The 27,303-nt window shown below is 46.6% G+C and overlaps 1 protein-coding gene across 2 annotated transcripts in view; it reads right to left on the bottom strand.

Annotated features, from left to right (window-relative positions):
* LOC105434365 (LIM domain only protein 3) overlaps nt 1–27,303 on the bottom strand; it is a 75,864-nt gene that overhangs the window by 23,203 nt on the left and 25,358 nt on the right. For both annotated transcript variants that reach the window (XM_089071508.1, XM_089071512.1), the window contains exons 2-4: nt 10,337–10,433; nt 9,765–9,902; nt 8,988–9,113 (exon numbers count right to left, since the gene is read on the bottom strand). In XM_089071508.1, coding sequence (XP_088927634.1) covers nt 8,988–9,113; nt 9,765–9,902; nt 10,337–10,425 — 353 coding nt within the window. In that variant the 5' untranslated portion in view covers nt 10,426–10,433. The remainder of the gene's footprint in view (nt 1–8,987; nt 9,114–9,764; nt 9,903–10,336; nt 10,434–27,303) is intronic.

The following is a 27,303-nucleotide window of genomic DNA, read 5'->3' as shown; positions in this document are numbered from 1 at the left end:
TGAATATTTATTTATTTATTTATTTATTTATTTATGAAATTTGTCTCGGAATATCTGGTATCTGAAACTCTACACATACGAAACGAATTTCAAAATGCAATTGTTAGTACGACACATTTTCGACCGTTCGGACAATAATCGGATTTTTATAAATCGCGTTTACGAACACAATTAAGCCGGTCGTATGGGAGTGTTTACGATCGCATTTCAAGCATAATTATAGTAAATCTAGACACGGTTGGCCAGCCCGAGGCGAATCGCGTTAGTTTCTATAACGATATTTGCTGTGGTGCGGCAATTTTGGTATCGTTTTATCGGCAATGTAATATACAATTCGTATATATATATGTATGTGTGTGTGTGTGTGGGGGGGGGTGTATGTGTATATATTTTATAGAGAGGGAAATAGGAATACGAGTGAAAGAGGAACGGAGAGAGAAGAGAAGGAGAAAGAGGGGGAGGGGGGAGAGAGAGAGGGGGGGTATACGTTCATGTATTATATACACTTACACCTGCGCGTCCCACATCGGCTAATCTCGTATTTGCGCGATTAATTCTACGCGTTTAACGGAATCCCATGTCTCGCTAATTACTCTGTCGCGAGCATTTCGCGCGCGCACTGACGATGCTATTTTCGCGTTAATTATGGAATCCGCTGGCTAATGGGTCGTACAAATAAAAGTGAGGTAAATTTGGGTCTTGAAACTAAAAGCGGAATTATTTCGAGCAGCACAGTATATATCGTCCTATCCCCGTTTGCAAATAATCTTTGACGAATCGTCATTTGGTTTAGTAAATTTAGGTTCGTTTGGTTTTAAAGCGTTCGTCGTCTCGATTATTTTGATCGCAAATAACAAATTGCATGCCGGAAGCTTTACGAGCGAGTCAGCTGCGCTCCAATATATCGCGCGTCATGCGTAAGAGTGACGCGGATCGTTCGCGTGTATATCGCGTACGACGAGTTTAAAGCCACGTTTAAGCCGTATGGGGCTTAGGTGCGTCTATTTTCTAGCAAGGTCCCTAAACCGGAGATTAAAGCCATCGCTCTGCGCGAGGGCGTCCCAAAAATCCAGGGATTACGTCTAGGCAGCGACGGCGACGGCGGATATGAATTAATTTCGACGTTAAGAGCTATCGCGTCTCTCATTTATAACAATGGCCCCTTTTTGCGCGTTTGCCCGTCACTCTCCGGAGATCCATGGATATGTCCCACTTTAAATCCTAAAATAATTTTAAGTTTATCATAAAATAAGTTTAAGAATGCGAAAGAATTCCAAAGAGAAGTGTACATGAAATCGTTATAATTCTTATAGGCGAAATATAACTTTTTGATCTAATGCGCATCTTTGTGTAAACAATCTTGAGAGTTTTCTAAGCTAAAGCCTTTCAACGACGTAATATATTCTCATTTCTCTGTTGAGAAAGTGAAAGAAAAAAAAGATCCTAAAATTAAATTAATCGAGGGAACATGTTCAGATTTGCAGAGCATGCGAAACACCTCGTAAAATGGTTTCGCTCCCGAAAAGTGTCCGCGCCCGGAGCGTTACAAACGCAGGGTGAGCGGTGCATTTCGTTGCTGCCGGTACGGGGGTTGTTCGGCGTGTCGGGGTGCTTTTGGCGCTGACAATACCGCAATGCACAGGTTGGCCTAATAAAACTATGATCGCCGGATAAAACAGTGCAGTGCACGCTGGTAATTAGCGGTATACATAAATCATTGGCAGCGCGCCGCGTAAATGCACACGCACACACACACACACACACACACACACACACACACACACACACACACACACACACACACACACACACACACACACACACACACACACACACACACACACACACACACGTCTACACGCGCCCCGTGTGTATGTACGCGTGTGTACGCCTATTACAAACCCCTTCAAACGCGATACCGCCTCCGGCAAATTCCTCCTCCCTCTCCGCCGCCGCCGCCGCCGCCGCCGCCGCCGCCGCCGCCGGCCACAGTCCGCCGAGTAAACGAATACACGTGTAACGGCCAACGCAAACGTTGTGACACTCGCCTCTTCTCTTCGTTCGCACAAGTGATCTTTGATTTTCATCCACTGCAGAATCTGAATCTGCGCAGAAAGAACGCGATATTAAAACCGAAAAACTCCGAAGGTTTCGATCGATATATCGGGTACCAGACAATAAGAGCTTAGACGGCAGGTCTAAAGCCGGTGCTAAAAAATGTCTTTTATATAATAGTTACTGAATTACCGTTGCGGTCGTATGCGGGTTAATTCGCAATTCCTCATCGCTACGTTCGAATTTCGAGACCGTCACCGTCGAATCTTCCGCACGAGATCCGAGTCAGTGCCACACGCGTAGGTCAGCCACTCGGTTCGTTAATCACCCTCAACCGTAATGCCTTCCTGTCCGTGCCTGCTCCGTCGCACCTGAGAATTGGCTCATCGCCGTCCGTTCGTCCGAGTAATTCGATTCCATGCGCCCCGTCCCCTGCGGCGCATTTCATTTATAATCGCACAGCGATGTACACCTATTACCGCGCGCGTCAGTCGTGTATCGTTTTGAAGTGCACACGAATACGCTCGCCGCGTCGATGACGCTCTCGCTCCTCATCCTTCTCCATCCCTGTCTCTCTCTCTCTCTCTCTCTCTCTCGAGGGTGCGCGCGTTTGTCGCGGGGTTGATATCGGGTGCAGGATGGGCCCCATCGGCGAGAGGGAACGACCGATGCCAGGGGCGGCAGCCAGGGGTGTCAAGGGGGGAGGAGGGCGGGAGGGGGCGGGGGACGGGAAGTGGCAGGTCTATCGCCATCGGAGCCGGGAATACGAGTCTAGGTTATCCGGTGACAAAGCAGGTTCGACTCGCGCGCAACGAGGCCCTCTCGGCACGTCGGATTATCACCATTGAAAATGGTGCAACCGAAACCCCACTGTTCGGATGCAGCCGCGCTTGAACGCGATACGTGCGCGCGGCGCGACGCAACCAAAACCGGAAGCGAATTCCTTGTCGCGCCGCCCGGGGAATTTATTGTCGATCTCGCGGCGTGAACGATTACGGTTTTGTACTCTGGTCGCGATCTCCCTTTGTCGTTTGTCGCCGGAGTTTAACGCAATTTGTTCTTCCTTTTGTAATGTAGCGGGCGCGACGTGAGCGCGACGTGAGCGCGACACGAATTCCCATGTAAAATGCTAATCCCGCGAATAAGAATTTTACACCCATGAGCATCGACGAGACGTTCCACAAAATACAAAATGATCGACGAGAATGCAGCACTCATTTGCAGAACTGGTCATGAATTTTTTGTTTCCTATACGTTTCTATCTATTCGGTTGTCTATCGTGAAATTCCGGAAACGATCCTCTCGCTAGAGTGATGTCGCGTCGATTGGTTAGGTCGATTGGTTCACCGCGATCACTATGCTCGCGTGCACGATGGGCGCTCTTTATCGAAAAAATCCGGCGTCGAAACCGCAGGTTGAAAATCATCGACACCGCGGTGGCACGCGCAAAATCTCCCCCCCAGCAAAACGAGACAATTCGCATGGTTCTTGCGCCTCCGATGCGCGAAACGACCGGCGAAACGGAGGGAGGTAAGGCGAAGGCATTCCCCGGGGGGTTGTAGCTAAATTGGCGGCAGTATATTACCGGTCGGGCCGGCGCATTTAATTTGAATATAATCGCGGAAGGAGATCTCTCAGGAGCTCGGGGGCACTCCGTGGCGCGGGACTGCGTGACGGTGACCGGAAGTGCTCCCGGGACACCGGAAACAAAATGGCCGCTTTCTCTCTTTCCTCAACCCTCTCTCGACCACACCACCACCACCACCACCACCACCACCACCTCCGCCTTGGCGCCGTCACCTCGTCCTATCACACACCCACCTATACCGCTTACTTTACCCGGCCGCGAGAGCGTCCGCCCTCTTTCTCATCCCTCGCCTTCACCCTTGAGAATCGTAGGGCGAAATTAACTTTGCATTGTCCTTATTCCGCGAGGATCGCACGGGGGTAGGTAGCTCCCGAATATAATAGCAGGACCGTGCTGAGATACAAGTTTGGCAAGACGAGTAATAATTGTGGTACAGCGATAGCGTATTATCCAGTCGGAAGTATAGAAGATATAATCCTTGGAGCAAAGTCTTAAAGGAAAGATTGTTTGAAGTTAAATTAAATAATACGATTTAATTATTGTATAATTATTATTTTCGCCTCCCGCAATTATTTTTGAATTGCTAATCACTGGAAAATTAGAGACGCGTAACTTTATTTTTAGACGTTGAATTCAAACGAGTCGAAGAATACATCAGAGAATAATGCTAGCTATCTCAGGTACAGGTTTCATGATTTGTAGCGCTTATTATTATTATTAAATCGTTGCTGGATATTCGACGTACGTAGAAGAGATGATGTACGGTCGGGCGTGGTTTTGCGACGCTTATAACGCGGAGGGAGGGGGGGGGGGCTTAGGCCGCTATCGGAAAGTCGATAAACGGTGTCAATGTCGTAAGTTACGTGTAACTGCTCGCTCGCAGGTAAGGGAGTTTAGTGATTCAGGAGTAATTGCGATGCCGGGCGATGATTCGCGTGGGAATGCAACAGGGCACCGTGTTCGATAAGCTCCGCGGAACAATAACAATTAAACCGGCTAACTCGTAATGCCAAAATACAATATAAGCACGAACAATACTGCGCCCACTCCGACGAAGGGAGGGACGAGCAGTCGCCCGACAATGCCCGTCGTGCTTTCGTTAGACAAAGGCGAGACTCGAGGCGAAGCTTTCCTCCTCGGGCAGAGATCGTAAGTCGAGGAAGAGCTTAAGCCGGTCGCGTCTTACTACGCCGCGGTCGTTTCGTAGAGCGCGCGAGGAGAGATCGTAGAATTTAATTAAAATCCACCCGACCGCTCTCTCTCTCTCTCTCTCTCTCTCTCTCTCTCTCTCTCTCTCTCTCTCTCTCTCTCTCTCTCTTCCGAAACTTTACATTTCAGAAAATGTAAGGCGAGGCCGACGACTCACTGTGATTTACGAGCGCATTCGCTTTTTCATTATACAATAATTATCAATGCGTGATTATTGATACAATTATTTGACAAGCTAATAACGTGGCGTGCGTACATGTATCTCTCCCGCGTTGGTTATTAATTAATTATTGCGATGCATTAACTGTATTATGTTGATGACAATCGGCGTTGCCAAAGCCGATTTTCGCCGCCCGGAACTTTTACCGCAAAATATGGCAAATTACCGGCTTATTTTCATCCGTGCGTGCTACGCGCGAGCGCGACGTATGGACGACGGTAATTCCTTCATCCGCGTAGTTCGCGTATGTCGTCTCGACTCATCTGGCGTCTCGCGCACAAGCGACACTTTAAATTAATTCGCAGCAGCACCCGCGCCTCGGACGAATTGGCGATCGAAACGCAGCCGCGATAAATCTCGAAACAGCGCGACGCACAAAGTGCGTCATCGGCTTTAAACATCGGCGTGCACGCGCGGGAGAGATATCCGCCACCGATGGGACGGTATAAATTTCATGTTTTTTATCTACCGTGTGTTTCGATCGCCATGAGATATTAGCCGAGAATCACGTTGGGAAAACAGGCGGAGGAGTTCGCCCCGCCGTTTGCGGACGGACGGACTTTTATAATTTCGTTCGGCGCGTTTCGATTCCCTTCGCGCTTCTCCTATTATTGCTTGAGAAAACACCGCTGATAATGATTACGTCCTCGCGGACGTAAACGTGATTACATTAGCAGGAATAACTCTGCGCCACCGTAGAAAAATACTCGAGAACCGAGCTCAGTAGCCTCAAGTTTTCCGTCTACAGGCTACTTATGAATTTACATCGCGTCACGCGAGCGTTAAATGCGATGTAGGAATATGAATTTTCCTACTTAATCCTCTTAGATCAAAACTAGTTTGATCACGTGGCCTCACGTGATGAATGCAAATGCCAGGTATCGGCAATTTTCTAAGTGTCGTTTACCTTCTGATTTTTTTTTTTTTTTCATTTAATGATAAATAAACCGAAACAATCGCCTGTAAGATGGCAATATCAAGGAAATTAGCATATAAATTGAAATTTTCACGTAATTATCATAGAATTATCGTACAAGTTTATCGGATAGTAGGATATCAACGGGGAACGCGCTACGCCATACGTTAGGGTAAGTTGGAGAAATTTTTATACTCGAACTCGTGACGCTCACGAATGATTCGTCCAATCCCGTTCAAGGCCTTCATTATCGTCGCGTTTGCACGGTCCGCTCGTCAATGAGTAATCCGCACTTCCGTATCGCGATACAAATTTAAGAGACCGGCGGAAGAGAAAAAGAGAGAAAGAAATCGGACGGTCTCACCCCTCTCAACCCTTACCGGAGTTCTCGAGACACGGCTTCCACCTCGGGAGCGTATGATTAAACAACTCAAGTGTTTTATGCTCGGCTCGTGGTGATCGCGTGACCCAACGGCCACATCCGTTTCCGCCTTTGCGTACGGTCAACCTCTTCGACCCCTAACCAATGGTTCGCCTTAAGGGTGCGCGTTACCATCGACCGCGAAAGAAAGTATACTTTTCGCCGACGTATCTTTAAGCTGTAATCCGGCTTTGCTCGATAGTTACGCGTCGACGACGAGCTCTCCGTTGTTAAATTTTACGTCACGATGACTGCCACTTTCCCGATGATTTTATTTTCATTTTTAATTTGTCACGACATCGAGACTTTAATTTGTAAAGGAAATATTTTTTCCAACAGAAAATATTATTTAGTCTCATAGTTCAATATAATTTTTTTTTTATAATTGTCGTTATATATTTTATCAATGGTCTGTTAATCTATAGAAATACGAACGTGTATGAGATTCGTACGTTTCTTCGAGTATTCTGACGTGCGCTCTCGATGTTTCGGTCTCGTGGCCTGAATCAATTCAGACAGCCATAGGGTGCAAGAAAGGTCGGGCAAATGTCGGGGAATGACATTAAGTACCGAAATGCCATCGACCCTCGTGAAGTAGCGATAAAGAAGCGATCCCGTTTCATATTCTTTTATAACCTGATGTAATTTGTTTGACATCGAAAAATGTGTAAAGTAGATTAGTGATTTCATTAAATCTTGAAATGCAATTTTTTTATACATAATGAATACAAGTCTGGAAAAATCATACAATGGAAAGTTAAATTTAAAATAAAAAAAGGAACATACATATATAATAAAAAAAGAGAAAATGTAGCATGTACAACCAAAGTAATTTATACCTAAGATAATGAAATATTTATTAAAAGATACGATATATGTGAACAAAGAAAGAGAGGGAGAAGAGGGGAGAAGAAAAAGGGTAATTATAATCGTTTAAATAAAATTTAATTATTTTGATTATGTTGAAAGCCAGTACCGGTAGCCAGTACCGATAGTAGCTATCATTGAATTAAATAATTGCGTTGCGTTTTAAAAGGAGAGTGCGTAATACAAAAATAAAAATTGTACACACACACACATACACACACACACACACATTTTATTTCTCCTGGATGGCTTTTTATGTATTTAATTTGGATAAATAAAATATTAATATATATATCGGTATTTAAAAAGATTAACCTGGCCCCGAAGGGTTAATCAACACGTATATAAAACGGACGCTTTTGGTAACTAACCGGGCCAAAGGGTTGTTAGCACCGAATGGTTCAACTGTTTTGGACAACCAAAGACACAGGGCTATAATTAATTCGGCCATTCGGCTTTATCGCTACGCTATTATGCTCGGACGTATCTCTCGTCGCGGATATTCAGTCTGTTCTCTCTCCCTCCGGATTCGCGAGTTTTCCGAGAAATTAGTCGGTATGATTTGCATCTGACGTGCACCTCGAGGCACCCACACGTCGCTCGCATAGTTGGCAACTCTGACTATCCTGGCATCTCCCTTTCCCCTTCTCCCCGCTTTGCCCTCCTCCTCCCCTCCCCCTCTCTCTCTCTCTCTCTCTCTCTCTCTCTCACGTTTCTCTTCTCTCTCTTTGCAAATGTCTCCGAATGCCTTCGCATTCACATCGGAAGCTTCTGCGTCAATTATGCTCGTCAAGAGAGGAAACGTCAGGCGGATTCTTCTCGCTCTGCACGGCATTGATCCTCCTCGAAAGTCTCGACTTAGGGGAGCGAATCAACGTTTACACCGACCGTAATGTAGACCGAGGGATGAAAGTCGCGAGAATAGTGACGTCTAATTTCATCAAGAGCAAATAACTCATTCGTGTATTTGTACGTTTCTCGAAGTTTTCCAAAGCTCTCGAGTTCTAAAATTTTGCAAAGGAGTCTCGCTAATTTTGACAGAGCCACGATGGAAATTATTTTAAGAAGAGAACTTGAAAAATGTAACAAAAATTACCACCTATCGTCTCGTGCGAAAACATGGAGATGGAGAAAATGTTCTCTTCGTGGCATTTCGCGTGACGTGCGCGCTCTTGAGCCTTCGCACACCGATTATCTCCATTTGGCAGATCCGCCGAGGCGTTTCGACTTTCGAGTCCCGGCTTTCGAACGAGCCTCGGCTTAACTCGGTTGTTGTGAATAAGTAAGCGAAGTGTTGCGAAGTGCTGCAGAAGTTAGGCAAACCCCCCCCGGGCGCGCGCGGCTGGGGTAGCTCGAATTAAATTGTTATACGGATGAGCTGCCACGAGGAATACTCGAGCAAGCGACTTTGCCGTCGCCGCCGACGTCGGCGCCGCCGCCGGGTGTGAATGTTTAATTACCGGCTTTCATTATTGTTAATAAAATAATAGCGCCGCCGGAGGGGGCCTCGCGGAAGCGAGATCACACTTTGGCGCGATGTGAATCGGAACTCGGCTTTCTCATCGGCGTGTTTTCTTGGAGCCCCGCCGATTATCGAATGCGATTAATATGGTTTAATCATATCCTTTATCCCTTTCAAGTTTAAACAAATTAATATCTCCCTTTTGTGAAGGAAAAAAATTATCAAATCGTATCGTTATTTTTTACCTACCTATGATTGCACTGTTGACAAGCGAAACACTCCAAGTGGTAAACGTTGGTCCTCGCGCGCATCACCATCTCGAACGCCGGGATAACTTTGCTGCATGCCGCACAGTGACCGGTATTTCCGAAGAGTCTGTTAAAAAGAATAATAATCTATCATTTACATATTCTAAAGACTTACATACTCTAGAGAGTAATATTTTTTTTATATCGATATCTCAAATTAAGATTTGCGATAAAATTCTTGTATGAAATATTACATTAAAATATTATTGAGAAGTCTTGGGAAGTCTGGTTTTTATCATAACGCGGGAAAGGTCGTTTGTTCGACGATAAGAAACGCGAGGGAAAGTTTCGCCCCCGCGCGTAACGGAAACCAATAATCTTACAGGCACCGCGAATATGCCGTCTTCAAATATTGGGCCATTAATAAAGGCCACAATGTTTCGACGATGCGTGCTCCTCTTGCGGACGCGCCACCTGCGCGCATTCCCTCGGGACTCCGTAATCTCAACACGGTTTATTTGCTCTCGCTCGTGTTTATATGGGATGCGGGTGTATTCAATAAGGGAAACTCATCTGTAAAATTCGATTTGTTGCCGCCGCTCGTCTCGATTTCCCCTCTCCCCTCTCCCCGCAGCAGTGTCTTTTGTCAATCGCTTTTGTCAATCTGTCTGTCTGTTTGCTGACTCGTCGACAGAAGATGAGCAACACCGTCGAATTCGCCGAAAAAGAATCTTTCGAGGAACCGATCGATCGACTGAACTATTTGTTTGTTATTTACCGTAAATAATCCCTTTTGCAAAGGATGAGATTAGCCTTGGTGTAGAGCGTCGAGCCGACCTCACCGAGTCTGCAGTCGCAACATCCGCATTTCAAGCAGTCCTCGTGCCAATACATGTCCAATGCTTTTAGAAGATACCTAATTAACAAAGATTATTATCTGTTTATATTTGAATAAAAAATGCTGGCGTTTGAATCTACATAATATAACATGATAATCTAAAAACTAATTATCGCTCCATTATATTCCGCAATTGCTAACGTCGAGCGCATGTTATTACACACAATTTCACATTTTTTTTTTTATAAATTATTATAATTGCTTTATTTTTATTTTGTTGAGATATCTTTCCTTTTTTTTTTTCATTTTAAAGTGGCGAATTTCAGCCGACATGGGTTTACCGCAATTTCGTTAAGAAAAATTAACCCAATTCGTGCGGCCGACAACTTTCAGAGATAGACAGACGTTAAGATCGACCGTTAAACGAACCGTCGTTACGAGAAGCGTTCTTTCAGGGTGAGGTATAAAACATACAGGTAGCGTTACGTCACGCGACGAAACGGAGCACTTACCTCTCCGTAATCGCCTTTCCGCAACCCGCGCATTCCTGTTGAGTGGCCCCATTCTTGCCCGGTTCGCTCTTGCTCCCATCCATAGTCATTTTATCGCCTGCAACACGGCAGAGAAATGTTGGCTTAATCGCCACCGTAGAAATCATGCGTCGAACATTTACCATGCCTCATAAAAATTTACGCCGGACATATATGGCAATTTTATTCAAAGTACATTAAAAGCGCAATATTTATTATTCTGATTTTTTTCTATATGCTACATTTATTTCATTAAACGCGTGTTTGATAAAAATGAACTTAATATCATTTATCTAGTGTAAAAGCTTTTTTTTATTGATATTGTTATTTCGATCCGAAAGCCGCAGCCGCGGCTTTTCGGAAAGTATCGTTGAATCGACTTTCCGGCTGCAGTCGCCGGTGTTCAGGATCGAATGAGTAATCGCGTTCGCGTGCTTTTAACAAGTTTCACCGGCATCTGGCACTAGAATGTCGGCTTGTCTATGAGTAATTAGAGTTACGGCTTGAGAATTTAACGGCGCGGTTAGTGCCATCTGTGTCCACCCCGTTCGGCCCGTTCGGGCGTGTTAGCCTCTCTCATCCCCCGCGGATCCCTCCCGCATCGGGAGCGTCTCGTCCCATGGTCTCTTTCTCGCGATGTGGTCAGAGTTTAGAATCGAATTAGTTTGACCCTCCCACGCCTCTCTCTTCCTCCAGTTATTGCGCGTTTAAGCACCGCCGGCTTCGAAACAACCCAACGACTCGGGTAGCCGACCACTGCCCGTGCTCTGGATAAACATTAGGTATCCCTCCAGAAGAGCCACGATGCCCTTTTAAGTATAAGAATAGCATAACGCTTGTACGGACCGTACGGACAGAAAAAGAATAGCTTAAACCTTTCGTCGGAAAGGTAGTATGTAATTTTTTTTTTAAATATCATTTATTCATCGGTCTTTTTTTGGCTATAAAGATGTGTAGTTTTTCTGGCTGTCAACTGGCTGTAAATGTCATGTTAAATAAATAGCAAGACTGTTCTTGATGTGGTTTACGTCGCGTATATTGACAGATTGGCCTTTTTCCTCGGGCAATGTCCACCGAGCGTGCTATACCTTCGATCTCAGCCACCCGGTATATTTACGAGCTCATAGCCGAGCGGATGCTATGAGCGAAGTTTGTGCGGTTTCAATATGTCCTTCCCTCCTCTTCCCCTTAGCATGGACACAATATTACGCGGGTTAATATCTTCCGTGCGGTCGGGGACTTCGGGGCAAATATTAATACGATGCCTTTGATCCGTTAATTATTAACGGCGACGGGGATGAAAAATCCGTATCGCCTTGGCGGAACGCGAAAATTGCCGGGGACAAAAACCAGATGCCGGATGATGCCCCGGTTTTCCGATGCGCTTCTAATTAAACGCCTTTGTGTCGGCGGATAAGCGGACGGGACCCGCATACATTGGATGCGTGTGAGGGCGTTTTTTGCGCGACGCGGGCAAACGCGCGCTCGGCAACGGAGGCAACGCGCGCCGGGAAGTTTTCGTCCACGGTAACGAGAGACGCCTCCGTGCACATCGAGGCACCTCGGCTACAATCGCATACGTGGGGGGCGAGTTAATTAATCGAGTTGAATCGATTACACGCTTTACCTCCGCCCGCGGGTTACCGATAAATTGAATACGTTATAAATAATAGTACGATTGTTATTCGCGGGCGTGCACACACCTACCCGGGGTAATGATTAATGGAATAACTAACTAGCGGGGTAAATTATGCAAACTATTAAATCCGCCCGCATATAAACTTTCCCACATAATAATCGCTAGGCGGTATCGATTGGCGCGATATGTTAAATTTATGTTGCTCTTTCGCGGACCCCGTCGATGTAATTAGATCAGACGGAAAATAGTTCGGGGGTTCTTTTTTTTTCCGTTTTTTTTTCGTTCCTTTTTTCTTTTTTTTATACTCATAAATGTGCATGAGGACGCGCGTGTGCTTTACCTTCGCGTTTACGTCTGCGAATTTCGAAGTTATCAACGCAATTTCCATAACGGCTGCATGTCTGTTTGGCGGTCGCGCGTTTTACCCTCGTGCGACGAAACGTCGCCGCTTCGCGAACGGAAGTGGCGAGAGTGTTTCCTTTGAAACTCGAAATCCACCCCTCTCCCCCTCCCCCCCCCCCTCTCTCGTACGAACTACGATACTACAGAAATATTTGGAGTTACGTGCATTGGAATTTCACCACAGAAATTCCTGCGGACGCCGACCTGGATTCCGCCGACGACCTCGAAAACCTTCGACCGCCAAGCCAGGTTGGCGCTCAATTTCCACTTTGTATTTAACCGCGATTTTCATCGGTGCGGTGGGTGTGGTTTCTCCCTCGGGCTCGGGGAAGAACGTTCTTCCGTTCTTTTATTCGCTCGTTTCGGCTGATCTCATAATCGACTTGGTTAACTTTGATCGACGATTCGACGTCGTTTCTTCCGTCTCTTTACGAATCGTACAAATCGCTGGAAATCGCGGAACGCGACGAAACAGGGGGGGGGAAGGGGGGTTTCACGCCTGTGAAAACAACCGCCCTCGCGCGAAATTCGCGCGGTCAATCGTCGGCTTTTCAAGCGCCGGCTTTTTACGACTAATTACACGGCGGAGGTTACTGTCGTCGAGAAGCCAGCGGAGCACGTCGGAAACACAGTTCGCTCAAACGTTACCATGGAGGGTCCATAACGAGAGAGGTCGCTCTCCCTTCGGAAAGCGGCTCGCATCGCTGACCGTCGGAACTGTTCATCAGCTACGTGATCGAATCATCCACGGATGCTGATCCTCAAAGCATCGATAATTCGATTAGCCGTTACACGTTCGAGAACCGCTAACCTGTCCACGAGTCAGTGTACATATCCTCCTTGACCAAACCGTTGCCCGCCGTTACGCTCTCGGTGGTCATTATCATCGCGATGGTATTGCGAAAGCGTCATGGGAATTGCCAGACCCCTCAAATCGATCGAGAGGATATTACGACTGGTAAGAAGAATGTTATTTAAAAAACTATAGCTTTGTAACCATTTGTTTCGATTCGAATCTAGACGATTTGTCTCGTGACGCGAGCACAGGCTCACTTAACGACCGACAAAGTAAACTGAGAATTTTAATAAAAATCTTTTGGAATATCGTAAGGGACATGTCTGCAAAATCAAGAGGACGTAGTAGTAAGGCGGGGGCGATCTGCTTATCGACGCAGTCGAGCAGTCCCGATGCAACTCTCTCTCAAGGCTCCGCCCCTGTAGCATCCACGACACTCCCAGCGTGCCACCCCCCCCGGATCTCTTAAAGAAAAGAAAAAAAAGTACGGCGTCTTGATGTCTCGGAAACTTTATTCACCGATACCCCTCCCCCCTCCTTTTCGCTCAATTCCAATTCGCTCTGCAATTGAGAGATACCATCGACATATATTCGATATTCTCATTAAAGAAAAATCTCCAAGATTCCAATTTTTTATTGGAAAAAAATGTTGAAGTGAATAGGAATAGTTATGGAATACTCTAGGTGTTATTTTCTCTTAATTTTATCAATTTCTCTTGAAATAACGCGGTTTAGTTATAATGGACACATCACCGCCGCTCGCATCTGTCCTCTTATTTTCTTCTCCCCTCTCGACCTTCCGCGGGGGTGGGGAAAATCCCTTACGTCAGGAAGCGCTTACCAAAATTTCCACTCGTCCGAAGGGGCACGAGGGAGGGAGGGGGGGGGGAGGGGGGGAGGCGCGGTCGCGCTTTTGTCTTTAATAATGCTTCTGCAACGGCGTTATCTCTTACTTTTAGAACGAGCGAGCGGCCGGGCGCGGGCGTCCGGAGAGTCGGTCCATTAATTAGGCGGGCCGCATTAAGCCAGAGCATTAATATACTCCGCTGGCTGTTTTGTTTTATCCCGCAGGAAGGACGTAACCTACCCCGGAGGCTGACGGCGGGGGTGGCCGTGCCGGGAGTCGGGTGGCGAGAGACGGGGGCAGGGCAGAGGACGAGGGGAATTATCCCGATGCGGGGGCAACTTGCTAATCCGACCTGCCACGCAACGCCAAGCCGCCGCCGCCGCCGCCTTATCCCGGGGGGCTGTTTAAATTCCGTAAATCGCCCGCGAGAGCGTCTCTCGGTCCCGGGTGCCGACGGTGCGCGTTGCCGACGGTGAATGGTCGCTCTCGAGAAATTAGGGAGATAAGATTCGAGCCGCGTGCCGTTAGTCACGTGCGAAAAACGGGGTGCCATCAGCAGAAATTCTTCTCTGGACGGGAGGAACCGTCGCGGATAAAGTCTGACGGCGAGCGTATCAAAATTAAAATAATTAAGCATGTAACTGGCACTTGTAACTGAATTAGTATACACAGTTTTACTTTACTTCCTTAATCCTTATATAAATTTATTTCAAAGTAATAATAATCGTAGAGATATAATATTTGCATTTGCCTCGCTTTATAAATTTATGCAAGGATAAATCTCGGATTATTTGTTAAAAATTCGATAACTTCTGAATGTCTTTTGTATTCTCGTCATTGTTTTCTGTTTGAATATATTTGATTCAGTTTTTTTGCGTGGAGGACTACTGTCGTATTTTTTCAGACGATTATCAAAGAGCATTTCCACGCGCGTGTGTCTGTGTGTCTGTAACTACTTTAGCGAGAGAGAAGGAGTTTTCAGTTATCGTCGCCCACTCGAAATCGTCGCTTTCATTGCGCCGCGATAACTTCCGCTGCCGCTGCCGTCGGCTCGTTACTTCACATTTAATACGTTGGCGAAAACGCGCGATAGCGATACAATACGTTGCGAAATCGGCTTAAGTTTATACTTGGATCGACTCGTTGGGCGCGAGGAGTAAGAGCCCCCGGTATAACGACGTAATTTAACGTCCGAAAGGAATATTTCCCACGGAATAAATCTCGCGTAACAGCGCCAGTGAAATCCTCGTTTACCCGGCGTTCAACCCTTGCTAATGGGGGTAATTTAAGGGATGTTTTAAGCGCCCCCGGGTCACACGTGAGCCGCACAAAAAGTTCGCGTATTACGACCGTGGCCGCCGTAATCACGCATTAGCATTCCGAACGGCTGGAACCGCCGTGATATTCCGGATACGTTGAGAACGGCGTACTTAAACTTCCGTTTCAAAAAGGGAAGACGACTTGTGGTATTTAAATTTTCTCCTACATGCGACACGACGAAATAATGCACGAAATATCTTGTCTTCCGTACAATAGAATACGATATTTATCTCGTCTGAAACAATTATTATGTTTTATTTTATTTATTTTTTTTATTTTTTTACATTTCTGTAAAACAATCTCTGATAAAGATACTAATTTTCTTAATTATTATTTAATTAAATTAAATCAATTTTACATTTCTTATATTTTGCGTAAAAGAGGTACAACTTACGATTTGAAAAACTGACTTGAAAAATTCATGTAATTTATCTTACTAATTTACTGTTTACTTTATCGCTCCGAATTTTTCGTTCGCCGTTTACGCAAATCGTACTATTACATTATACTTGGCATTTATTTCGAACGGTGAATACCGGTTGAAACAATGTAATACCACTTGAACGAAAATTGTTTTCGTTCTTGCCGTAACGACGCGCTTCCCTTAAGCCGTCATCGCGCACGAAATCTCCGTTCTCCCGTTTCAGCTCCCCCCCCCTGACACCCCTCCCCCAACCGTCGAGAAGAAAAGGCAGTACCGTGAAACGGGCCGTTTAACAAGCTCTTTCGCGCCGATAAACGCGCCCGACGCGTCTCCATTCTCTCCCCCATTTTCCGCCTTTGCCCCCTCGCCACTCTCTTTCCCATTCGCCGCGCTCTCTCGCCAGACCGCGGCTAATGAAATTCTGGTCAGGTCGCGGAATTCTTTCGTCAGGTGGTGATGCCACCTAACTCCCCGCTGCGTTGTCGGCTCTTGTATTTATCTTTTTTTTTCCCCTGTTCCCCATCTCTCTTGTTCCCACCCCCTCGCTGGGGGTTTCTGTCTCTACGGCATGGGCGTTTGCAGTCTCCTGACAGCGGTACGGCGAGGACGGCGGGCGAAAAGGGGGATTAGGGGACGAAGGGGGCGACGGGGGTTGCGTGCGTCCCGGCGCGGAGGGTCGGTGGCTGAAATGGGGTGGTGTGCAGTCAGATTACGCTAAGCTATGCCCGTACGTGCTCGCATGGAAGTTCCACCCCTCACCGGGTTTGCCACCCGGCCTGGGAAAATGTATTTATTGTTGTTTGTCCAGCGTTCTGTATATAGCCGTCGGTAGCGCGAGCGAGACGGGACGAAGGCCAGGATGGGCAGGGGTTGGAGGACTGCGGGGTTTTGCTCGAGGTTGAGGTTGAAAAAAAATTGCCCGGGGACGGCCACGACGACGTGGAGTATAAATTCCAGCGACGCTCGCACCTCCGCTCGCGCCGCTCCGGTCCATCCGCTCTCACGGAGCCGCTTTACTCCTTTTTGGGTTTTTCGATCCGCAAAGCGGACGCGTAAATAAACTGGATGACCACCCCGAAGAGATACCGACGCCCCGACGCGAAAACGTTCTCGATGGAAAAACCGCGTCGCGCAGTATGAGATCTGTCCAATCTAGCATAAAGGAGACGTTTTCGATTTAATTGCACGGAAAGATTCTGATTCTCCACTCACTTTAACGTTACTTTGTGATTCGAAATCGGTAATTAAAGCGCTCCGAGAAAGGGTACACATTTGCTGAAACATGAAAGATGTTTCAGAAATGGAATTAAATAAGTGAGCATTTCTTGAGAATTGATTTGAAACGACTCCTGTTTTGAAGGAAGGTTTTGTCTCAAGATTGAAGGAAAGATTAATTATAAATCTTTGAATATAACACGTAGATGAAAAGATATTTCAGCATTTCCTTTTCTTAATATTTGAAATTAAAAGAGTCTGACTGTAATCCACAAGTCTCGCTTCTTTATCTCTCTTTACGATACGCGAGAACTACTCATAATGATCACTTATTTCACCAATAACGGGAATCGAGTGCGAGTATTGTTGTCGTTCGCCATTCGATCCGATCCTCTCGAATACGATACGGCTGACCGTGGCGACGACAAAGGGGCCGTAACTAACTCCGGAAACTTTTATCTTGCAGGATTAATGGACGGATTAAAGTATTTGCGGCGAGATGCGGGCTGATTGGGGTAAATCGTAGAGGGATTAGAACTTGATTGGCTAATTTGTAAGTGTCCCCGGCAGCCAGCGCCAACTTAGCGATCGATTCGGCTTCCGCCTGCCACATACGTGCTCGTCGGTGCTCGTCTAACGACAGACGACGCGAGTGGATTCGCCCTCTTAGGCGTCAACAATCGCGAAATAAATGGATCGCGTCGCATACGATATTAACTCGGGACTATTAGCGAGCGTTTGTTAACCGGTGACGGAAATCGCGCGTAGCTTCTGTGGCATGCGATTTTGGTCGGAGGCTTGGCACTCGGATCATCCCCCCCACCCCCTCTCGGAGCGAGAAGCGCCTCGAGACAACTTAATGTGCGGCCAGTACAGGCGGCTGGCCGCTAGACTGATTTACATCGCGTCCCTTTACCGGACGCAATAAGCACGGTCGGCGGGAAACTGCGGTCAGCTGAGAAACGTAGCCTGTGATCAGTCTCGTGCCGTTTCCGCATCGAGCTAAACCGACGGTAACTAATCTCGTCTCTCATTTGCACACGCTCGATGTATGCCGGTACACCTGCCGGTATGCCTATTACGACCGGTCGCACAACGGATGGAGGAACCGATCGGTGACGTTAATTAGAGGAAGCTAGAGGACGGAAAAAAATAAGATTCTATTCGCGGAGAGGAGAGGACGCGGCGTGGAGAGGAGGAGAAAATCGGTAAATTTAGTTTTGGCCACGGTAAAATGTTTCTGGGGGGGAAAAAAAAAAAAAGAGAGAGCGTAACGTTTGAAAATATACGACACGATTTGCCGCGCAACTTAGGAGGGCAATCGGGGGAGGGACAAAATCCCTCGGTGAGGAGGAAGCGGAGAGAGGATGTATCGACGCATTAGTTTAACAACCAGACTCCCGTGTCGTTTGTGCCCGGCTGCTCACGACCCTCGTTTCGCTGATCGACGTTTCGAAATATTTTCCGACTGGTGGACGTCCAGACGCTGCGCTTCCTGTCTCCTTACAATTCCGCAGACAGGTTCCTACGGCGGAACACGCCCGGGGACAAAACCGTCCCGCGATGATGGACTCGCTCGAAGATAAGGGGGCATTCATGACGAAGACAAAACGTGGCGCAACCGCGTAGTTGTGCAGCGTCGCCAGAGCTTGTGTGTCCCTCCACCCCTAACGGCGGCCGGTTTGCCGTTCGCGAGACAATAAACGAAAACTTTTATTATTAATGTTTCGCGGCAAGATAACGCCGCGCGCGGTCCCGTTTCGCCGCAATGCCGGGAACAACGCGGGCGTATCGCTCGCGTTGTTTGCCACCGACGATTCTTCATCCGCACGCTGCTCTCCTCTTCCGTTCTTAACCTTCGGACGGATGCTGAAATCATTTGAATTCGCAGGTAGCCACTATACTGAAAGCGAATAACTGCGCGTAGGAATGCTAATTAAATCATTATTAAATTTATTCCCGCAGAGAGAGAGAGAGAGAGAGAGAGAGAGAGAGAGAGAGAGAGAGAGAGAGAGAGAGAGAGAGGGAACATTCCTGGAATTGTTTGGCATTGCGGGGATAAATTCCGCGCTTTGTTTAAATTTCGGCGAAGGCGGCCGGCCGGCCGGCCGGATGCGGCGCGCGAGATTAACTCAGGTTCTCCATTCCAGTTGAGGCTCGGTCGCAAGTAACTCATCCGAGTTGCGGCCTGTCCGCAGTAAGACGAAGGTCCGGACACTCGGGACATATTCTTGGTCGTTGCGCGTGAGTTAGGACCGCTCCAGGAATCGTAGCCGTTAACGGCTAACGTAAATAACGTAGAAGACGGTTTACGCCATGGCCAGAGAGTCTCACGTTTCTCGAACAATCTTCCTCCTCGTCTTAGACGCCTAATCGGAAATTTGCAAAATTATTCTACGAAATTATTTACAATCAATTGCTTATATGCGTGCACAATTGTAAATTTAAAATCCCAGCGGGCAACATTTGGAGGGTAAAAAGTAATATTATATCTAATTAATGATAACAGAATGAAAGAAGACGGATATAAAATATAAATATTTATATTTTTACGAGTCTCGTTAAGCGAAATTGTGACTTCTAATATCACAAATTTCAATTGATATCTCTACTGCGGATTAATAATTCTATCTAATATTGAAAGAAAATGTTTGATCGATAGTGAGTTACCTTTATTGTGCCATCGATCTTAGTCTTCATCGAATTATTCCGCAAAATTCCGAGTTCCGAATAAGTTAGCGGTAAGCGATCGACGTAAAAGGCGAAGATTATGGCGGAAAGAGGGAGGGGAAGATAGACAGCAGGGTGTTGGTTATTCTTTGCTGTCTATGTGTTTCGACAGCGGCCAGTCCGGACGTGGTCGTACGCGAACGAGAACACTTAATTCGAGTGGTGCTCGGTTAAACCGGTGACAGGGAACGTCAGGCCGCTGCCGTGCACCGTGATATATCGCTGCTCGGGAGAAGAGTCCGTAAAAGCACGAAGGACGAAGGGAGGAATTTATGTGCATCCACGGTCTTACCGAGACGGGAGGGATGGAAAGCGACGGTATTACAACGCCCGGATTCGACTTGTTGATTCCGGAAAGAATGGCCCAAGGTAACATTAGAAGTACTTCAATTAAGGGAGAGAAGATTGTCTTAAATTCGAGCAAGTCTTCTTGAGATTCCCCAAAATTAAAGTTCGTTGCGGAAAAAAAACTTTGTCTCGGTAAAGCGCCAGAGTTCCGAGAATGATGACATGCACATTCGGAAAATATTTTTATTAAACTTAATCTAGAAATTTCGAGTGAACTCAGTGACGATATTAATTAGTCGTATAGTCGACGCGGTTACTTCGATTAATCGGTCGGTCTCTGTCCCGCACGAGACAAAATACATTGCGGAGCACACAGGACAGGAGGGACAGGCGGGGATAGAATAACTAGGAGATGGTCTGCGAGCCAGCCGATAGCGGCAAATGACCATTGCTGACATCACATCGTCCTGGTATACTCCCCGATAATTATGTACACGTTTACACGTGGCAACCCAGCAGGCCGCGCTGCTTGGTCAGCCTTTGCTTAGGATCTTGATGACCTGCCCTTTTGTTAGTCTCGATAGGGGCCAAGTAAATGCAAGATGTACAGCGAGAGAAAGGGGAGAATGCGACATAAGATAAAATTTCGTATGGCCACATCTCGATCGCCGAGAAGATTCTTAAGTTTCTTCAAAAACAAATAACGCGATTACGAGCGACTACGAGTTTAGTAGCTCATTTATTCGAGTCTAAATTACTTGCTGGAAAGGACCTTTTATTATAAAAAGATATTTTTAGAAGGTGAAAGATATAGACCAAGAAGCAGGTTAATATAAAGAGGCAGCGGGCAAAGGGAATTTGCGTTTATTAACATTTTTTATTTTTTTCGATAATTAAATCAAAGCTATTTCTATACAAAGAGAAAGATATACGGTAGAACGGCATTCCCGTTTTTGATATTCCTGAAATAAAATGCTCTTTGAGACAAACGATTCCTATGTTATACGCGAGATTTTCTCGCGAGTGCTTTAACATCGCGAATTTTCTAAATGATACTCGTAAAGATTTTCTTTCTCGTGTTACTGTTCTCGATATATACGCCGCCGCGAAAAACCGACGATGATCAACGTGGAACGAATCTCTGCCGAACGAGCGAGCCGTTATTCGAGAAAGTCAGGTCAGCGGAATTATTGTTTTCGCGACGAATGCACATAAAATAATGGAACCTTGAAAGTGCGGCAGCGTACGGGAGGGGGAAAAAAAAGTATATCGCGCGTAATACGAGCGACAGCGCCATAGGGGTTCCGCACACTTCACGTATGGCGGCCGAGGAATTATTGTCGACGGCGGCCGCACGTCGGAACGCGGCTCGCTTTGGCGGCGACGGGCAAAAGTTACGCCCGTTCCCGGGGCACTTCGGATTTATCGCAAGTTTAACATTACACAGAAGTTGGAAACGGCGCGAGGGATTCTGCCGGATATTTATACGGTTTGAATGCACGCACGAGGATCACTCTAATGGTTTTATTATACTGATACCCGCGGGATTTCTTGGCGGACGCATTCGCACCCGCATGATTTCCGCGGCTCGTCGTTTCGTGGTAGCGCCAGGTCTCCGCCATCAGGAGCGGCGTGAGAGAAAGCTCGGAGATAAAAATTCCGCGACGGTTATACACGACAGTGGTGGCGAAGAGAGACGCCTTTGTCCTGACAAAAATTTAATTCGGATCGTCGAAGTGTATCTTCATGAAAAGCAACAGCCTCCAAATGCCACCTTTTCTTTAAAGACGCATCAGTCGAGGAGTCGTAGGAGTCGTATTTCTATCGCTGAAGAAATATCGATACCTTCATTTCGCGTCGACCCCGATAGTACTATTATTCTCGCGCACTTCGGCGGACACCCTGTATAAGCCACGAAGCGAACCGTGGCGGAGCGGGGATGACGCTTCCGAAATGTGGCTTCGACGCATCTTTTCTATCGGCGAGGACGATTTATCATCCCGAACGTTCCATAGGAATATTGAATACGACAAGATAATCTCTCGACACCCTTCCCTCCCTCCGCCGCCGCCCCTCGCCCATCGCCATCAGAACGATCCCCGTTTTGCGGTGGCGTCGGTAACGGCCGTGCTTAATGTACCGCACCGGGCCGATAAGCTGTTATACCATCGTGACGTGGCCTCCAGTTTTTGCCCCGCGGAGCGCAAACATCCCTTTCTTCGTCGTGACGCACGTGACAGTGACAGCATTCACTGTCAGGGCGTTATCTGCCTTGTGATAGCCACGCGTTAAAAGGGTTAAACAACCACTTGAAACGACGCCGCGTGATAAACAATGCGGCATTGTAATCTAATATATTTATGAATACGAATCGGTGTGTAAGCATAAGAATTTATACGATCTGCTCTCTCGGGGGCTAGACTTCCCATCGTTTCACGGTGTTTATTGAACGGTTTACGCCGCAGGATCGTGACAAACAAATTTACATTAGTTCCTTCCGAATGATAAGCCCGTCTATATTAAGGCAACATCGTCGGCAGCTTTGTCTGCAAGGTAGCTTTATCGTGCAACGCTTTATCGACAACGTTAGCAAGAACACGAATCTTCCTACAGGAATCTTCCGACAGGAAGATAATCATAAGCAACTCATAAATTAATTTTTCTCATAATACTTTCGTTGACACAAATATCAGTTTTGATTTTTCGCTCGACAAGATTATCAAATTTTAGAGATTTGAAAATAATTGTACTCTCCCGTGGCTTGAAAATATTCATTGAGGTCTGCAGAGATGTTTGATTTCCTTTATTCAAAAGTGATACAAAATGTCAAAAAATTACGCTGCACAAATATTTGAAGAGCCGACAACATTGAGTATTTTTCGATGTGTTACATCTCTCTCGGCGCGTTACACGGGAAATATTTTCATAACATCCGTTTAATCTCCCATCAGAGCGTATTTTTCAAGTATCGCGCGTTTGACAGAGATATTTTTAATTGATATCCCACACACCATCGTATCGTCAAATTTATGAGTTATCAATCACTGTAACCGGATTTGGTATTTTCTACTAGTATATACGAGCATTTCTCGTGCGAGCGAAAGCACACTGATAAAAATTTCAAAGATAAGAAGTAGCCGAGTAATATTATTCGGTGAAGATTTCCTCGAGGGGAAGAATGAGCTCTCGGGTATTACGAAACACAGCACGAACTTTCATCGCTATCAGTTCCCATCTATAACCTTGCCGAATTCCATGTTCAAAACTAAAAATGAAGAGGAAGAAAGAGAAGGGGATGGAAAGGGTTGGCGGCTTATCTCCCCGAATCACGCGGTCTCCCGATACGCTTTGGATGCTCTCGCCCGGTCAAGATGGTAATCGAGATCTCGCGGCTTAATTATGCGAAGTTCAGTCGACGGATCCGAGCAGTTATGCTAATCCGACCTTATTAATAAGGACTCGAGTCGGAGAGCGCAGAACGGTAGTCCTAACCCTTCGTTAAGACCTTCGATCCCCCTCCACCTCTTCCCCTCCCGTCATCCTCGCGGCTCGAAATCGCACCCTTTGAACACCCTCCTCCCCCGCCAGCGCGGGGTAAGCGAGATTTCTCATATAATCGTTTTATCCCCTGGTTACTTTCGGGGACGTACCTTCCGCGACGTGCTTGGGAAAATCAGCACGCCCTGTAACGCTTTTTGGATTAGCGGCGGTACGCCGGTTATTTATTTAAAAACGCTGGCCTTTTCCGAGTCGACACGCTTTTACGCAAAAGTCTAATATTACGCGTTAAAATTACATAAATAATCAATCAAAATTTTTACAGACAATTTAACAATAATATAAGCTTAACGTTTCAACTTGAAATCCATGACCAACAATTAATTGCGTAACGATTCATTAATTTTGTTATAATTATAGCTGCATTCCGATGCTTTGACATTGGTCCCTCCCCTTAAGAAAGAAGTCTCAGTTTTACGATGTTTAACGCGTTGCAACAACGCTTTCGGTTAGCTAGCGTCCCGACACGCTACCATTGCCGCGAGTTAAACGACAGTACGCCAGTCCTGAACAGCAAGATCAATGACCACGCCTACCGCGACCGCACGGCGGCACAATGGGAAATCTAACGAGTCCAGTTAGGGAAAATAATAGTTGTCGTCGGCTGCGCGCTCGCTTTGTCACTGGACCCGGGCGGACAAAGGCGCCGTCATCGTTTTTGATGGTGCGCCGTCGGCTTTGAATAACCAGGAGCGACACAGGTGTCAGGACAAGTGGTTCGTTTTGACAGCTGGTTATCGGTTATCGGTTATCGGCTATCGAGAACTTTCGAACTTACTAACCCTTGACAAGACGGCGCGTCGAATTTTACCGTTGACGTGCTCGCGAATCGCAATGTCGTTCTCATTCGCGAGACCCGCGAGGGTTAATCACGATCCTCCGCGACGTGACAAGGTCTAAAAAGGGTCGCTAATCACGTATCATCTTTATCAATCATCATGGCTCGACAGTCAGATCGACACTCAGACGACTGTATTGTGACGTGACGTTTCGAGCGACGAACAAAATTATCTAATTGGAAACGAAAGGTATGCACCGGAAATTAATAGCTCTGAAATTATTGTTTAAGTTGCAGTGTCTTACTTACCTTCCTAAATTTCTTTTGCAAGCAATTTGGAAATTCGACGTGAGTTTACAAAAAAAAAACCAACATTTAGATATTATATTCTCAGGAAAGTTGATTCCTGTTGATTAGCCGTGACAATTTATCGTGCATGATAATATCACGAAGATACGGTAATCGAATGACCGTAAGATGCTTCTGTAGTCAACGAGAATCTGGTTTCACGGCTGCCATCCGAGGAGGAGTGGATAGAAGGGATGGTTCTGGTCGCTACACCGAGGGATAGAGACGTTAGAGAGACCAAGGGGTTGGGACGGAGTTAGTTTCCGTGGCATTGACGTTCCACAATATAGCTCCGATGCCGTTGACACCCCTATTTGCAACGACCCCGACGCAATCTCTGCCGTTGCGCAAAACCGCGTCCTGAAAATGCGCCAAGGCGAATCTTATTCAGTCTCTTCCGCCCTCTCGGCGCGCTTCCGGACGAGCCCGGAAAGTCTCTGAAAGGTACCCCGCCGTGATCTGGCGGAGCACGAATTTTTTAAAAGAGAGAGAGAGAGAGAGAGAAAAATCTCCACCTCTTTGATGACATTAGTTTTGTATTTTATTCCCTTTCCCTTTTTTACGGCGATAGAAAAATTAGGTGCTAAAAAATTTATATAGAAATCGCAAAAGAAAAAACACTTCTTTATTTTTTAAATTTAATATATGAACAAAAATTACGACGACGTATTTCTTGCCGATTATTTAGGTTTTTTTTTTTTTTAATTTTACGTCTAAAGGGAGAGAACTTGCACAGTCATGGTAACAATAGTGACGATCGATAAGACGTGAGTGTAACAAGTATTTGTGACGTAACCCGACGTATCTTGAAGCTCCCTCTCGATCCATGATCGATCGTGTCTCTCCTTTGGAGCCGCTAATGGCTTCGACAAGCGTTATGGTTGTAACTCCAATATCCTACCGTCAGCGAGAACGGAGCGCGAATTCGTCGCGTAAATTCTATTATCGCGCGGCTTATCGCGAGTATTCGTAGTACAATGGATAATATCGGCGCTTACCGTCCTCGAACGACCGTAAGCGTCGATCGGTGACGTCACTATCAGTTGTTTCCGCCTCACCAGGCACTACTCCATGCCATCCCGACAAGATGGCGTCGGTTCACCAGTGCGATTCGCTCGCATATGCACCCGGAGATTTAATGTTGCAAAAAAACGGGGTGGAAATGGTAAAGATCTGTCTGTGCAAGCGCGTCCAACGTTAATCTCCAAAGCAAAACACGCCGTTTGAGCCACCGATGAGTTTTCAATAACTATTCAAAAAATTATACTTTTAACAAAAAAATATATTACTTTTACACACTATCGCAAAATGATTCGTATTACACAACTTAAAAACGTGATGACGATTATACGATAACGAAATTTCACGAGAAACGAAATCAAAGAAAAATCGACAAGGTACGTTATACATATTTAGAATTCCATATTTTTTCAAAAGAGTAATGTTCGACTTTTTCTCTATAGGCAAATCTCGTAGCCTCGTGGTATCGAGCGAATCCTATTAGCTCGCGTGCGCCCGTTGGGAGATCATTAGTCTCACAGAGCTGCTAAAAGACCATTAGCTCGCGTCCATCTCCCAACGGTGCAAAGTTCGATCCGCGATCTTGCTTATCTCGGGGCGGCCAGCGGACGCGCGGGGCATCCAGCGCGGGGATATTTTTGCCGGTGGCCTATCCGGGCGTTATCTTTCGCGCCAGTACGTACCGATAATGGTGGCAGTCATTCGCGGATGATACGCCGAGATAGCCCGTACGATAGGCGAGGACGGAAAACGCGGCGGCGGCGGCGGCGGCGGCGGCGGCAGCAGCAGCGGCGGCGGTTGGCGGTGGTCGAAATCCGGCTAATGGTTTCACTGAATCAAACCGGGCGGCCGGCGTTTAACGGGGCAAACAGACAGAAAATGGAGCGCGACCGCATATAAAGAGTCGATGATAACGAAATGATATATGGCGACCGCGCTCTTGCTCGCTCGTTCGTGCGAATGTATTTACGGGGAGGCGAGAACCAAGCCAAACCCGGACGCTGCCTTGCCCTACCCTCGCTACCACGGCCCGGAGGCCCTTTCGCCTCGGCTTTGCGATACACCCTCTATATAATGCAACTTCCACCCCCTTCCTGGCTGGCGGTGATTGATCGGCGTGGAGATACCAGGCGATATTCACCGCGGGATTAAGTGAATGCGCGGCCACTTAATAACCCTTATATTATATAGCCCTCTATCTCTCGAATCGAGTAAATGCGCGTTTTCGTTGTGTTGTCTGTTGCCTGGATGTCGTTAGGCGTCGAAGAACAGCCGCTTTATACCGTGATGGTGATTCCGATGGTTGCTGATTATTTCGCGATAAGAGAAACTCTCAGAGTCTACTCTTTAAAGTGCGTTTGAGCATAATTTTAAACAGAATGACATAGAATATATTTTGTAATTTAACCGTCGAATCTCAATTAGCTCGCACTCGTGAGAACCTTTAATAAAGCTAATGTGACGATTGAAGCGGAAGTTACGTCGGTCCCGTGAGAAAAGGAAGTTCAGAGAGCAGCTTAAGAATATATGTTTCCACTGTCGTGCTGCTTACCGAAGCGTTGCTTAATTATCTCCCCCGAGTAA

This window comes from Pogonomyrmex barbatus, unplaced genomic scaffold, assembly GCF_055798465.1.
Source record: "Pogonomyrmex barbatus isolate J1 unplaced genomic scaffold, ASM5579846v1 scaffold1, whole genome shotgun sequence".
Taxonomy (NCBI): domain Eukaryota; kingdom Metazoa; phylum Arthropoda; class Insecta; order Hymenoptera; family Formicidae; genus Pogonomyrmex; species Pogonomyrmex barbatus.
This window is presented reverse-complemented; position numbering and strand designations above follow the sequence as displayed.